The sequence below is a fragment of the Acanthopagrus latus genome, chromosome 5, assembly GCF_904848185.1.
Source record: "Acanthopagrus latus isolate v.2019 chromosome 5, fAcaLat1.1, whole genome shotgun sequence".
In the NCBI taxonomy this organism is placed as follows: domain Eukaryota; kingdom Metazoa; phylum Chordata; class Actinopteri; order Spariformes; family Sparidae; genus Acanthopagrus; species Acanthopagrus latus.
This window is the reverse complement of record NC_051043.1, coordinates 828,365-842,895: the sequence shown is the minus strand read 5'-3', so window position 1 is coordinate 842,895 and position 14,531 is coordinate 828,365. Positions and strand designations below refer to the sequence as shown.

At 39.7% G+C, this 14,531-nt stretch overlaps 2 protein-coding genes across 2 annotated transcripts in view; both read left to right on the top strand.

Annotated features, from left to right (window-relative positions):
• The window catches only part of marveld2b (MARVEL domain containing 2b), a 16,772-nt gene extending 14,657 nt beyond the window's left edge, over positions 1-2,115 (top strand). The window contains exon 7 of the mRNA XM_037097960.1: positions 1,133-2,115. Coding sequence (XP_036953855.1) covers positions 1,133-1,234 — 102 coding nt within the window. The 3' untranslated portion in view covers positions 1,235-2,115. The remainder of the gene's footprint in view (positions 1-1,132) is intronic.
• A 2,128-nt stretch (positions 2,116-4,243) lies between these two features.
• On the top strand, positions 4,244-14,262 carry oclnb (occludin b). The gene is made up of 9 exons (XM_037097979.1): positions 4,244-4,389; positions 5,655-5,728; positions 6,455-7,145; positions 8,010-8,174; positions 11,061-11,176; positions 12,854-12,958; positions 13,050-13,221; positions 13,421-13,462; positions 13,567-14,262. The coding sequence occupies exons 2-9, from the start codon at positions 5,679-5,681 to the stop codon at positions 13,663-13,665; spliced, it is 1,440 nt and encodes a 479-aa protein (XP_036953874.1). The 5' UTR covers positions 4,244-4,389; positions 5,655-5,678; the 3' UTR covers positions 13,666-14,262.
• Positions 14,263-14,531: the final 269 nt, after the last annotated feature.

Genomic DNA, 14,531 nt, shown 5'->3' with positions numbered 1-14,531 from the left:
TGTGTCCCAGTTTTGTAAACCAAAACCTGGCTCCACTACTTAAGTCTTAAGACTGAAATTCTCCATGTTGTTTTCATAACCACTGAGTCACACCAGGGGAATGTGACCATGGTCACCTGTTTCAACCTTCTGAAACTATTACGGAGCATTTGGTTGTTCATTCATTGTCTTACGAGGAAGGTAAAAATAGAATATAACAGAGCTGAATGTGATACAGGTTTGACCTAAGTTGCCTCAGTGCATTGGTGTGTTGTGGGGTTTGGACTGCAATTACACCATTTTGTTAAATAAATACCATTGTTTAACCTCACTAGCTTTATGTAATAATCCTTAACGTGAATGATTTAAAAGCATAAGCAGATACAGGAAGCTCAAGAAAATTATGGGGAGGGGTCGATTTTTTTATTCAACTTGCTCCTCCGCCTCTCCTCATGGGCTCCCATAGTTCATAGTGGGCTCCGCCCCCACATTGACTTTCCACAGAGAAACAAACACAACATCATGCAGCGCACCAAGACCTCGTTCCTGAAACTGCACTGTCTAGTTAGTAGCTTGGTTTTGTGGCATCGGACCTCAAACAAACCACGGTCCGCTACACAGTTTGTTCAAAGGCTGTTGTGACTAAAGACAGCGGATCGACACATTTATCTGAGCCTCTCAAACAGACGCACCTATCAGAGTGGGACACTTGTTGTTCACTACGAGAAGAATGCGGCAGCCCACAAACACCCATTGTAAAGCAGCTAACATTAGCAGAATCATTTAATCATCCCGTATGAGAAGAAAGGGTCCTGGTTGTCAGCTGTTACGGATGCAGTCACGTTGCATATCGTTAAAGATATAGGATCAAAAAAAAAACTGAGATAGTGCGACCATTTAGTGCAACCAGTGAATTTGCTGTTGTTTTTTGTTTTGGTTTTTTTTTGCACTGGTATGTGGAAGGGGCAAATCAAGGTTGCGAGCCAATGTGTGTGGGAATGAGGAATGGCACTGTAATTCGCTAATGTGTGAAGGGGGAGGGTCCTAAATGTGTGTTTGTGTGCGACAGAGACTGTCCCTGGCGCACTGTATGAATTCTATAGCTGGAAAAAAAAGCACCACATTTATTTTTTCGTATTTTTTTTGTGTTCAGGACCCGACATATCTGGAGAAAAGGGAGAGGTGTGAGTACCTGAAGAGCAAGCTCTCGCATATCAAACAGAAGATTCAAGAGTACAACAACGCCACAAACTGAAACTCCAGCAACTCAATGCTGCAGCTCAACACTGCCACCAACTCACCAGGAATTGATATGTAGAAGCTGCCAGAATCATATTAAAACAGGAGGACATTCAATCACTGTTGTATGTAAAGTGACTTGACAGACAGAAAAATCATTATCACAGGTAGAAACATCATCAGTAAAGAGAGTGGTAAAAAACAAAGGGAATGCATGGTTTACCAAAAAGATGGTTTGTAAAAACATGACTGGAATGCAAACAGCCTGTATGGATCAGGCCTAACCTAAATAGATAGCTTAAGACGTTGTTCATTTTATTTACACACAGTCTGGCCTGGTGCACATAACATTTTAATGGAATCTTTTTTTTTTTAGTTTTTAGGAGCCATTTGAGATTAACAGGTGGTGAGTGTGTGCTGAGGCATACTATAAGAGAAGCTCCATCACAAGAAGAGGCCAGAAACTTGGACGTATTTTAATGACATGCACATTTTCTATCTAATTTGATAACATTAGTTCACTATAACAGTTATTTTATTGATAAAATTAATTTAATGGCATTAAATGTGCTCTCTTTACATCGAATGGATGTAATTATTATAATCAGATGAAAAACGTACACGTAATTAAAACCAAACAATAAATGTTTTCAGGCTTCCTCATTTTTTTTAGTGAACATGACGCTTTTATGTGCCTCATTTCCTATTCACTTTGCTGTGACTATGAAATACACCATGACAACATGATCAGTAGGGATGTATATTGATAAGGATTTAGTGATCCTGATGCTTTATCGATTCCTGCTTACCGATGCGTTTTTTTTAATCGATTCTCTTATCGATTCGCAAATAGGCTGAAAACCAAGTAGTACATGAGTACAGAAAAGAATACAACCTGATTGATTAAAATAAATCTCAGGTTTATTAATATAAATCTTAATTCACTGCTGAGAATAAACAATAAATGAGTCCTCAATAAACAAATAAACAATACTCAAATAAGTAAAATGAGTCCACAAGTCAAGTGGCTATTGGCTGGGGGCTAAACGAGGTCCTGAAGTTATCTGCAGACTGACTACCAGAGCCAGCAGCAGCCTGACTCTGACTGCCTCTGCTATCGTCTACATTACATGGATGGAAAATGCAAAATGCACAAGTAAAAGCTGGTGACACAAATTCCGAATCGTGGTGCTAAATTAACCTCATGTTTATCATTATCACACAATGTTAGCCAGTTGTTAAGTTTTACCTGCTGTGCTAATGCTAGCACTGGTGCTGCTGAGTGCGTCAAACACACAGCATTGCTGGAGTATAATGCTGTCTTGTGTGGCCAAATGCGTGGACATAGCCTAGTAGTTGTATTACCGCCTTTGGTGCACAGATCCCTCTTACAGGTATTACAGGTGATGATCCCCAAGGTGTCGTCCTTCTTTGTGAAATGCAGCCAGACTTTGGATTGTTTTTGCCGGGATGACATTTCTCCACAGTGCATGGCATGTAGCAACTAGGCTCACCTCTTTTGGCACATGGGTCGCGCACACTACCAACCGAGCTAAGCGGCGCCCCTGCTCAGCTCACCTCTGCTCTGCAGCAGCTTGTGTGTGTGATGTCATTGTAAATTTGCAAGTGGGGTACGTTTGTTTATAGTGGCGGCGCAGCCCTGGAGGAATCGATAGTGGAATCGTAAAGGGTTTTTGTTAGTGATTCCAAAGAATCGTTTGTTCCCAAACGAAACCGGTTAACAATGCGCATCCCTTATGATCAGACAACAAATGAAAAGATCTCTTCATCTGAGTGTGAGTAAGATTATGATTAAGAACATTTCCGAAAAAATGTGAAAATGTGTGAGTAGAACTGTAGCCGACAGAAAGTGGAAGTGAGCTGCTTGCCAGAAAGCTCACTGTTATCACTGGCTTTTACATTAACTGTCTTCTGTCCAGTAGTGCTCTCTTGCACTGTGATAGGCAAAGTGAACTTGTGAGTTTACTTAAAGTTTTGTATAGGAGAGTGTATGAATTGTCTCAGATGATTACTGGTTACAGAAATCATAATGTTCAATATGACAGATGGCTTTTCTTAATAACTCCTTTCATAAACTCTTTTTACATTCGATATGTGTATGTAATCCTATTTTAATCACATCCAGGTGTCCTGTTTTATGGTGCTATCATGATTTTTGACCCACCTTTTTAAAAATGTTTGTTCCGCTACCTACTGGAATTATCTCCTATGATTGTTATGATTGTTTATTATTTATTTAGAAAATAAAAATGTAATTGAAAATGAAATTTGATCTATATTAAGTATATGGGGATGATGTACAATAACTTAATATGATAGTATGATAGTATTGTAATATTGATTCAGAAGTTTCTGTAAAGCTGTTGTTTTGTGTCTTATTAAAAAAAGATGTGCTCCAAATGTTGCTCTGTAAACGCTAACACAAAATTGTTAAAATAATTATTCTAACGAGAAAAAACAGGTGTAAAATTGTCAAATTAAGGGACGCTGTATCCATTAATGCAGATTGACCTGGAGAAGACTCCATGTCATCACACCTGGTGAACTGGCTGTGGTCGTGGCTCTGCAGGTAAACAGCTGGAAAGACAGGTTGTTTTCAGCCAAGTGTCAGGTTTTCTAACACTGGAGGCATTTACTCAGCAGGAAGCCTGTCACCCCTCAGGTTACATTATCATGACAGACGCTGCAACATAATTTACATGTGTTTACTTGGGTTTTTTAAAATTTTTCTTTCAAATTTGTTGGTAGGATTTCTTACACTGATATAGCCCATAAGACTGTTTATGATTTAATAATAACAGAAAAGTGTTGTCATATGCTGTGAGCTCCGTTTTAAACCACATTCATGAATGACAACGGTGACATTCATTCCGAATGTGCCCCACAATGAAACTGGAACGGGCCTGGCCTCTGGAAACAAAGGACACTTGCCTGTTAAAATTCCCCGGAGCATACAGGTTAGTCCTGTATGATCTGGGGAGGAGCCCACGTGACGAGCACACACCTGTCTGCGCGTCTCTTTGTCCTCTGTGAACGCGCGCTATGCACCTTGCATTGATGTGGGCGCGCACCCAACTTATGTGTTTTGTTGCGTTCATCACCTGAGCAGCACTGCGGGCTTCATTTGGGCTGGACGGTTTGTCAGACGAGGTGAGTCTATTTAAACATGATAACCGAAGCGTGAAAGCAAAATGTAATCATAGAGTGAGAATGTTAAATTAAGACAAGTTGAATTATGGCATTTTAAAGATGGTTCGTCTGGAATGAGCTCCTAAATGTTACTGCGGTCGATGAGCTAGCTTGTAGTTAGTTTTGGTCTTAACCTAGAGTCTGAAGTGGTTATTTTCAAAAGCTTACTTTGAATTTCGAATAATTGAGATGTTTTTGGTCCTTTTTTCTGTTCTGTGACTTTATATTAAATCAAAGAGTAACTGTCTTACGAGCCAACGAAGTAATGAAGGGCCGACGGCGTCCACTGTGTGTTGCCAGTGTGTAGTTGAAGTATGTTGTGTAGTTGAAGTATGTTGTGTAGTTGAAGTGTGTTGTGTAGTTGAAGTATGTTGTGTAGGTGAAGCGTGTTGCCAGAGTGTAGTTGAAGTATGTTGTGTAGTTGAAGTGTGTTGTGTAGTTGAAGTGTGTTTCTGCAGTCACACTAGTTCACAGCTCAGGTTGACTGATGAGCTGCTCATAGTCTCAGCTGTGTGCCAGCATGTGTACACCCTGTCTACACCCTGTCTCCACCCTGTTACTGCTGCTTTGTTTCCCAACAAACAGTCCGACAGCAGAAGTGTCTCCTGGCCGGTAGCAGAACCGCACCTGTTGATGGGTGTTTGAACATTGGTTTTGGATTACAGAGGTAGCCAACAGGCTCTACTTCAAACATGACATACTACACTAGTTCACCGCCCACACATGACTGTGCCATCAACATATTACCATATGAACAGGAGCACAGTTACATGTTTAACGTCTTCCCGTTACTCTCAGTCAGCCGCTGGTCTCCATTCAGATCAGAAGCACTGGCAACTGAACCTCTGCACTGGTTTTGGTACTCATAGCATGTTCATAGCACAAAAACTGTCGAGCACTCAGGTTATGTTTTCACCAACTTCTGTTAGTTGGTTGGTTTGTTGGTTAGCAAGATTACACAATAACTATTGCTTCCACAAGACTTGGATGGAGGATTGGTCTCGGCCCAGAGCAGACCCTGTTAACTATTGGTGCAGAACTTTATAAAGGGATAGATCCAGGAACTTTTAGTGGCTTCTTAAATCAGTTGTTGTATTTAATTTTTGTATTTAATTTTATTTTTGTATTATATGCACAAATATATATATATATATATATATATATATATATATATATATATATATATAGATATATATATATATATAAAAATACTTTTTTTGTGGCAGGCTGATTTCCAGTTGCAGTTCAATATGCCGAGAGACAGACACAACCCTCCTTCCTACCAGCCGGGTAGCAAACAGTAAGTTGACTTCCCTCATTACCACACTGTCATCCTTGTGTTTCTGTCACACACAAAGGAATGTAACTTACATGTAGTCCTAACATCTGCAGACATATTTTTCTTTCAGTTTATTAAGTGATTAATTGATTGACCCAATTAGATATATGTACACCTTTGGTGTTTTTTTTTTGTTTTTTTTTAACTCTCCATACACATCCCTTTGTAACAGTGGAAGGGTTCTAACATTAGCAGAATAATTGTTCAAAAGAACAGTTTTTTTGAGAAGTATGCCTCTTTTCTTGCTCAGCAAGATGAAAAGATGAAATGTTTGTTATGAGCCTTGACAACCAGGATATAATTTCAATTTAAATAAGATTTAGACTCACAGACGTGAGGGTCATTTCTAAATACCATTATGTCCCCTGGTAACATTAGTCCTGTGCAACTAGAACATAAGACAACAAGAGGATTTCACAAAATGTTGAACTGCTCCTTTTAATGAACAATCAACCAAGAACAGACTGCCCCAAAATGAAAAGTTATGGTTGTGTAATCTTGTCAGCTTTGCGTTATCTTTGTCCAGTATCAGTGGCATGTCTGAGTTCTGTCAGTGTCAGTGTGATTTAGTGTGTGTTTACCTTCCATACCTGAAGTGCAGCATCAATTAGCAGCTTGCACATCACTCCATAGTCTGTTCTGTTCCAACACACTTTGACAAAGCTCCTCTGTCCTCTTATGTTGCAGCCATAGCAGCAGACACAAGCACAGTGAGGCCATGTCCAATCCAGCCTTTTCACACTACCCAGGGGACACGATGCTTCACTTCTACCGCTGGACTTCACCACCGGGTGTGATGAAGATACTTTCCATCATCATCATTGTCATGTGTGTGGCCGTGTTTGCCTGTGTGGCCTCCACGCTGGCCTGGGACTATGATATGAGCCTCATGGGTTTGGGTGGTGGAGCTGGTTTGCTGCCAGGCGTTGGTTATGGAGGTTCATATGGCGGCACATACGGTGGTGGCGGCAGTTTTGGCGGCTCATATGGAGGAGGCATTGGCAGTGGCGGCAGCAGCTATGGCTACGGAGAGTCACAAATGAATCCCAAAGCTGGCAAGGGCTTCATCATCGCCATTGCTGCCATTACCTTCATAGCTGTGCTCATCATATTTGTGTTGGTTATTTCGAGGCAAAATGCTGCCAAATCAACAAAGTTTTACCTCGCAGCCATCATTGTCTGTGCCATCTTGGCATTTCTGATGATCATCGCCACCATTGTGTACCTGGTAGCAGTGAACCCAACAGCCCAGTCTACAGGGTCTGTGTACTATAGCCAGATCCTCCAGCTGTGTGCTCAGTATCAGAACCAGGACCAGGCCCAGGGTATCTTCCTCAACCAGTACCTGTACCATTACTGTGTGGTGGAGCCCCAAGAGGTGTGATATGTTTTTATATTTTATATGTTTTTTCACTATGGAGCACAATAAGTGTTTTGTCTCCTCTACCAGCAGGAACTCAGTGATGAATCCAGTCATTTTACACAACAATATCGCTGATATATGATTCAGTTTTAGCCATATAATCAACACTCCTTTTCCACCAGCAATTAAACGACTCGATTAACAGTATTGCTTCACAACATTTTTTGTAGCAGTCATTCATCTCTATGTGCTCATTCTTGGTAATCAATACAATTATTCACAATAAAGGAGTTTATGTAGTGCCAAAATTTTAATTATAGTTATAAATCAATCTTATTTAATTCATGTCCTTAATTCCAGATAGATTTCGACACCATAACATACCAGTGTTTTGCATACAGCTTTTTGAATGTTCAGCATCATCCAGAGAGTCACTGATTTGATTAATTTCAGTATAATGTAAACATCTACTTCAGAGTGTTGTAACTTCATGGGGAAACTGTAGGTCATGTTTTAGGTAATGCTACAACACTGTAATAGGCATAGAGCTTTGTGTGGCTTATTCTAGCCTTGACATTGTTTCTAGATGGACATGTCACTTTGGATCATTTGAACTTCTTAAAACCAAATGATATCACTCTGTTGTTTGGCAGTTCTATCCACAAATTGCTTTTGTAATTTGTGTAATTTATTTTGGAACTGAACCTTTAATCATAGTGCAGTAGCGGCCTGAGCTTACCTGTTTGCTTTGTAGACTCAGACCAAGTATTGATTAGTCTAAGTCTTGTGTTAGCACCGATCAGTCCACCCTCTTACTTACTGTCCATGTTAGTGGATGTAATTTCACCCCACTAATGTTGAGTCCTGTGCTTCCTGCAGGCCATTGCTATTGTCCTGGGATTTCTGGTGTTTGTTGCCCTCATCATCCTGCTGGTGTTTGCAGTCAAGACTCGCTCCCAGGTCAGGCGCTGGGGCCGGGACCGCATTCTCTGGGAGGAAGTGAAGGTCCTCAGTGACGTTCACCATAACAGCATTGGAGAGTGGGTGAGTATGTGTGTGTATGTGATGCTGTGGCAACATCTGTGTGGCATGGATCATCTAACTATTTTATTTATTATTCAAGTAAGTACATCGGGTAATTTCAACATATTACAAGACCATAGTATCACACAACACAAAATCTGTATGTGTGTTTTACGTGGGAAGGGAAGATGCTCAGTTAGACAGTCAGCATTCAACCCACTGAAGTCCAGTTCTCAAACCCACCATCAGTCATTGTAAACAGTTGTTGCTAAGCTAAGCACTGTTGAAACCCCGGTAACATTATTAATTTTCGGGTCTAGAGATAACAAAAAAATGTCCCAAGATATAAAACCAATAAGGTCTATTTGTGGGAAATTTAAATAAAGTGACAGAATGTTGCAGCCATGAAAAACATTACATTTGGTGTGAATCTGGTGAGAGGGATGGATTCAGGCATTTTTTTCTCACTGTCTTTAACATGTATGTATTTTTCAGTATTTTTGTTAATTTCTCATGGATTTTTGCATGGATCTTGATGGAAAAAACAGGTGTGTATAGGTGCTGGTATCTCTGAGTGAGTGCATTTTGATGCAGATTTTTGATCTGGCGAGTTTAAATTACGATTAAGCAGTTATGAGTGGATAAAAATTTTGAATGATACAGGGCTATCTAGTTTGCATATTGAATTATGCTTAATTGCATTAAAGCGTAAAGAGTTCTGTGCTCTACAGAATGCTAATGAAGTTCTGTTTAGAGTTTTCAAGGATTCAAAGGTTTTATTTGTCACATACTCATACAGGATGCGCAGTGAAATGTTTTTGTGACATGTACTGTACTTCTGTGCTTAATTTAAGTAAAAATAAAAATATAATGCAGTGCAAGTAGAATACAATAGAATATAATAAATACAATACAATAAAAACTTTTTTTTTGTTCAGAGTGCAGAGTTCAGGGTTCTGATTGCTGCAGGGAAAAAACTGTTCCTCGTCCTCTCTGTGCGTGTTTTATGACAGCGCAGCCATCTGCCTGATCTGAAGGTCACAAACAGTTTGTTGCAGGGGTGATGGGGATCCTTGATAATCCTTCTGGCTCTATTGGTACAGCGTGTGGTGTATAAGTCATGCAGAGGGGGAAGTGTGGTACCCATGGTCCGCTCAGCAGTCCTCACCACCCTCTGCAGGGCTCGTCGGTCCAGTCAGTATACTCTCTACAGCAGAAGAGTAGAAGGAAATCAGGATCCGTCGGGAGACCTTGAATCTGCTGAGCTGTCTAAGGTGATAAAGGCACTGTCTTGCCTTTTTCACCACAGTGTCTGTGTGAATAGTCCATGATAAATCCTCAGAAATGTGTACTCTGAGGTATTTAAAACTGCTTATTCTCTCCACGCGTGTCCCGTCTATCAAGAGAGGGTTGTAGGTCCTGCAACGCTGTGAGCAGAAATCCACCACCATTTCCTTGTTTGGCGAATACTGGAGTACAAGCTTGTGTTTGTTTTTGAACTATGACAAAACTACTTAATGTTCAACTGTCGTCCTTCAGAATGAAAATGGCTACATAGGAAAGTTCTTCACTTTAAGGAACCAAGCGTAGAGTCTGGCCTGTTCTGCTGTGCCACATTCATATTTAGGCTATATGTACACATTTACAGGCCCACACAGAATCTGCAGCGCAGAATTCCACCGACAACTCAGCAGATATTCTGCAGATTTTAAATGAGTAGTGCTCTTTGGTAAACGTTGGTAAACAAAATATAATATTGACTGCTGATTAATTAGGTAATAGATATTAATTTCAACCTGCTTGAGATAATTTGAGGTTGTTTTAATGAATTGTTTGCTCCAAAACAATGTTGTTAATCTTAAATGAAAATGGTTAACACTTTAAGAAACATTCCTCTGAATTCCGTAAATTTTCTTCCTGGATCACTGCTGAAAAGTCTGAAACAAATGTGCTGTTTCCATTTGGTCTGTCTGAGTTAAGACCGATGAGAAGTGATACAGGTGTGTGTGTGTGTGTGTGTGTGTGTTACATAAGAATCTATGTCATTTGCAGTTTCTGGGTGTGGTCTGTCAAACCACTTTTAGCTGCAGCTTGATGTCCTCTGTTGCGAGGAAGATGAGCTCTCGAGGAGTGCGTGTACAAAAGAACGTGGATACAAAGCCAAGACTTCCTTCATCACATGGTTTGAGGTTTGAATGGCACAAGTGAAAGTATTTACCTGAAAAGTACTTTCATGCCAGGTCTTTGACGTTTCCAAGAAATGCCTACAGACCAGATATTTCAGCCATTGTACTGGCTGAAAAAATAGTTTCGAGCTTCCTGTTGATGGTAGTGATGGTTTCGGTGGTATTCAGGCATGGAGGGAGAAGTAGAGGAACCGGTTAGTCCTGGTCAATGTTATGTACAACCAGCATGTTTATCATAGGAAGAGAACAGGTTGGTGTAAACTAGGGCAAGTATGAGAGGAGCCTGAACCAGACTGAAACCCCATGCAAGCAAAACTGTTCAGGAGAAGAAGAGATAAAAACAAAAAATATGGCTACAGTAGCCATAATAGCTATTGTTAATGGTTAATACTGTAATAAAGGTTCCAATATTGCACTTTCATAGGGTTGATGGTTTTGTGAGAGACAGTTTAAAATAAAGTATAGTCAGTATTCAAGTAAGATATCTTCAATCATTAGTTTTGCCAAAGTTCCAATAACACTGAATTCTACACATGCTTAAAACATATTTCCTCAGTCCTCTTTCCTTCCTTGGTTTCTTCGCGTCTGTCCACAAATCTATAGTGGGCGGAACAAGGAAAAAAGGAGAGGACACAAATGAGGGAAACATGGGAACAATTTTGGTGAAATAGGAAAACATCTTTAGTGCTAAACTCTGCTGAAACCTTGTCTCTCGTTCCAGGTGAATAATGTGTCTGGTGCCCCAGAGGTGTTGTTGAATGATCCCAATCCCCATGTCAGGGGATCCAGAGACTATCTGGACCAGCTAGACCACAAGAAGCCTCTTTATCTGCCGGGGTAAGATGTGAATAATACAGTACACAAGAAGAGCTTGTTGTTTATTTAAAGATGTCCCTCAGTGTCAAATGAGCCTGATGAGTTTACTATAGGTCTGTATTAGCTCAATCTTTTGGCACTGCTCTGGGGTCTCATTTATAAAACTCTCTCAAGAATCCACACAAATTTTTGCTTATGTATGAATGAGGAAATGTACAAAGAATTAACAAAAATTGTTTGTCTATATAAAACCTTTTTTAAATCCCAACTCAATGGTGAAATGTGCACACATGGATCAAGAGCCTCACTTGTAAAATTGTGCCTGGGATTCACATCAGAAGGTGGTGTATGGATGAAACAGAGAATGCTTATGGTTAAAAATGATCTGATTTATAACAGTACACAGGCTGGTTTCAAAATGTGAACCTTTTGCGAGCTTTATGCAATGCCCATAGTTGCCTATTGTCAGTGAAACACCCCTAATTAATATAGTGCTGGATCATAGAATTTCTTGATGATGTTTTCTTCAAGAATCTGAAACAGCCCTAGCTGCTTACATTGAATTACCATGGTCGGATTACTGAGAACATTCATCTACACACTGTGGGGCTCAACAATCTGTCTGGCCAGCAGTAGTTGGTACCTGAACCTCATAGTCATTGTATTGTTTTAGATAATACGTATTATCCCTATTACAATAAAAACATAAAATCGTATTGCTGTCTAGACATTTCCACACTGCACTGATGGTTTCGCGGCCTAATAAATAACATAAATTCCAGGAAGCCAAACTGTCTGAGTGAAATAAAAAGGGTAGTTTACCTTGGAGTTTTTAGGAACTTAATGTGCCTGAACCCACGCTATAGCCATCTTTTGGTGTCTGTCTTTTTAAAGGTTGGTTGTTATATTTTACCACATTATTTTCAACCCTTTCAACATCCTCCAGTGAGCTAGCTTTGCTGTTAGGAATATCAGAATCAGAAAATTGATATTTTGCCATGTTTGACATAAAAAGAGTTTAGTGACACGAGCTGTGTAGTGTTTAAAATGATGAGAAAGGACTGTAGAGAATACTGACATGGGAATTGGCAAACGTTATTATATAAGGAATATATGCAAGATTCAAATTTGATTGGGAGGAGTGAAACTTTATGAAATTCATAACAATTTGTCTGCAGTTTTGTGCACAGTCACAAGATGGTCGAACTCCCACATGTAGGCAGGCTGATCGCTACCAGAGGTGAATCCAGTGAGGGTGTTGTCATCTGCAGATTTTCATGAGTTTAAAGCCTCACTCCAGCAAGGTTGTCTTTTTGTTTAATGGTTAACCCTCTTTCTCAAACAGACAATACGGGTGGTTAATGTTAATGTGGTTAATAGTCAGATGTAAACCATTAACACTGCAGCCAGACTCAACATCATTAGCATAGATAGTGATAGTCATCACTTTAACATTGGTTTTTAAGTTTTAAAACAAAAAGTATGTGATGAACAGTGTGGCTTATCAAGAATAATCAGGAAATTACACAGAAAAATTTGAGCTATAAAAATGCCCAAATGTCTTGGAGTGGGCCTGGACTGCTGCCTGGAGGTGCAGGTGTTTGTGTGCAGGAATACTTTTTACCAGCTTCATATGCTGCCTCCTGCAGCTGACACATGCTACATAATGTATAAAAATGCATATATTGGTTTTTGCAGTGACTCTGACATGAGCAGCTCGGTGGGGGGCCTGAAGCCCAGGCTAAAGGACAATGATACTGATGCATATTCTGGAGATGAGCTGGACGAGGAGGACTTCAACTAGTGAGTGGATATTAAGGCCATCAAATAGTAATGATTAAGCGGAACATTTAAAGTATGATTATACATACATACATACATATCTCGTCTGCAGTATGTTTCCTTCAATCGTGGATGAGCAAGAGCGTCTGAACTATAAACGGGAATTTGACCGGGATCACCAGGAGTACAAGAGCTTGCAGGCTGAGCTGGATGGCATAAACCAGGACCTGGGTGACCTAGACAAAGAGCTGGACCGACACCCTGAGGGCAGTCCACACTTCCTTGTGAGTGTAGCAGTACCAGTTTGAGTTGTGGCTCAGTCCTCCCTTTTTCAAAGGAAAAAGGAGTTATCAAATCTGTGGTTATGATAGCAAAAATAATTCTGTTTAGATCAAAATGAGAATGTGGCCAACTATTGAGGATGTAGAGAGCAATATTTTATTTGGAACAACTGGTCACTGACTATTGTGTTTCTATCCATAGCATGCCATGGATGAATTCACTCGACTGAAGAACCTCAAAAAGGTAAGGCATATACAGTAATTTCCACCAGTGCTGTTCTTTACAGTGAAATGCTGCTATTCTGTGAATAAAATGTAATTGTTTGAATTATTTTCTGTCCACTGCAGTCTCCAAACTATGAAATTAAGAAGAAAAGGTGTAAATATCTCCGGTCCAAACTGTCGCACATCAAGAGGAAAATCAGCGAATACGACCGCCGACCTTGAGCCCCCCCCCCCATTTCCCATCCTCACTGTGTTTGAGTTTTTGAAAGGGGTATAAAGGACATGTACATTTTTGATTGTTTTTTTTTGTTTTGTTTTTTTTTTGACATATTGCTGTTGTCTTTTATTAAATTCCTTGACCTCTGAGATCTTTATGAAGAACTGTCTTGGTGAATTAAATGTATTTTGTGTGATTCTTCCTGACTTTAGAAAGTGAGAGATGTGATTTGACATGTTTTTGTTTCATCATTCCAGTCTTATATCAGGGAGAAATTTTAATTAATTTATGAGCTTTTTAAAGAAACATGTTATATGTTCTATGAAGCCAAAGCTAAGATGAGGCATAATTATGTTTGGCACAGAGCATCCCTTATAAATCAAGTTTATTTTTACTCTAAAAATACATGTGATTGTACTAGAGTAAGCTTCGCTGTACCTTATTGCGTTATCTGCAAATGATAAAACCTTTGTGTCCTACAACTGTAATGTCTCTTTTATACCTTTTTGATAACTGATATTAAAAGGGGAGGGTTGAATGATGATCATTTTATTTCTCATTTGCACTATATTCAAAAGAAAATAAACAATTCCTCCAACATGTCTATGTGTTCTGCAGATTTTCCTTCAATGGAAAGATTGCCTGTTTCTCTCAACTGATGATTCCAATGTGTGTAATCTGTTGTGCAATCACAAACTTATATTGGATACGATCGGGAGATAACCGGAATGTACGCTTTCAATAAAACCAGTTTTAATTGACTTAATGAGATCGTGCCATGTTTTAAAAGCCTCCAACATGGATTCCACACACGGGTGAAAGTCGGAAGTGCCTTGGTAACTGTGTAGTAGTATTATTGTTATTATTATCA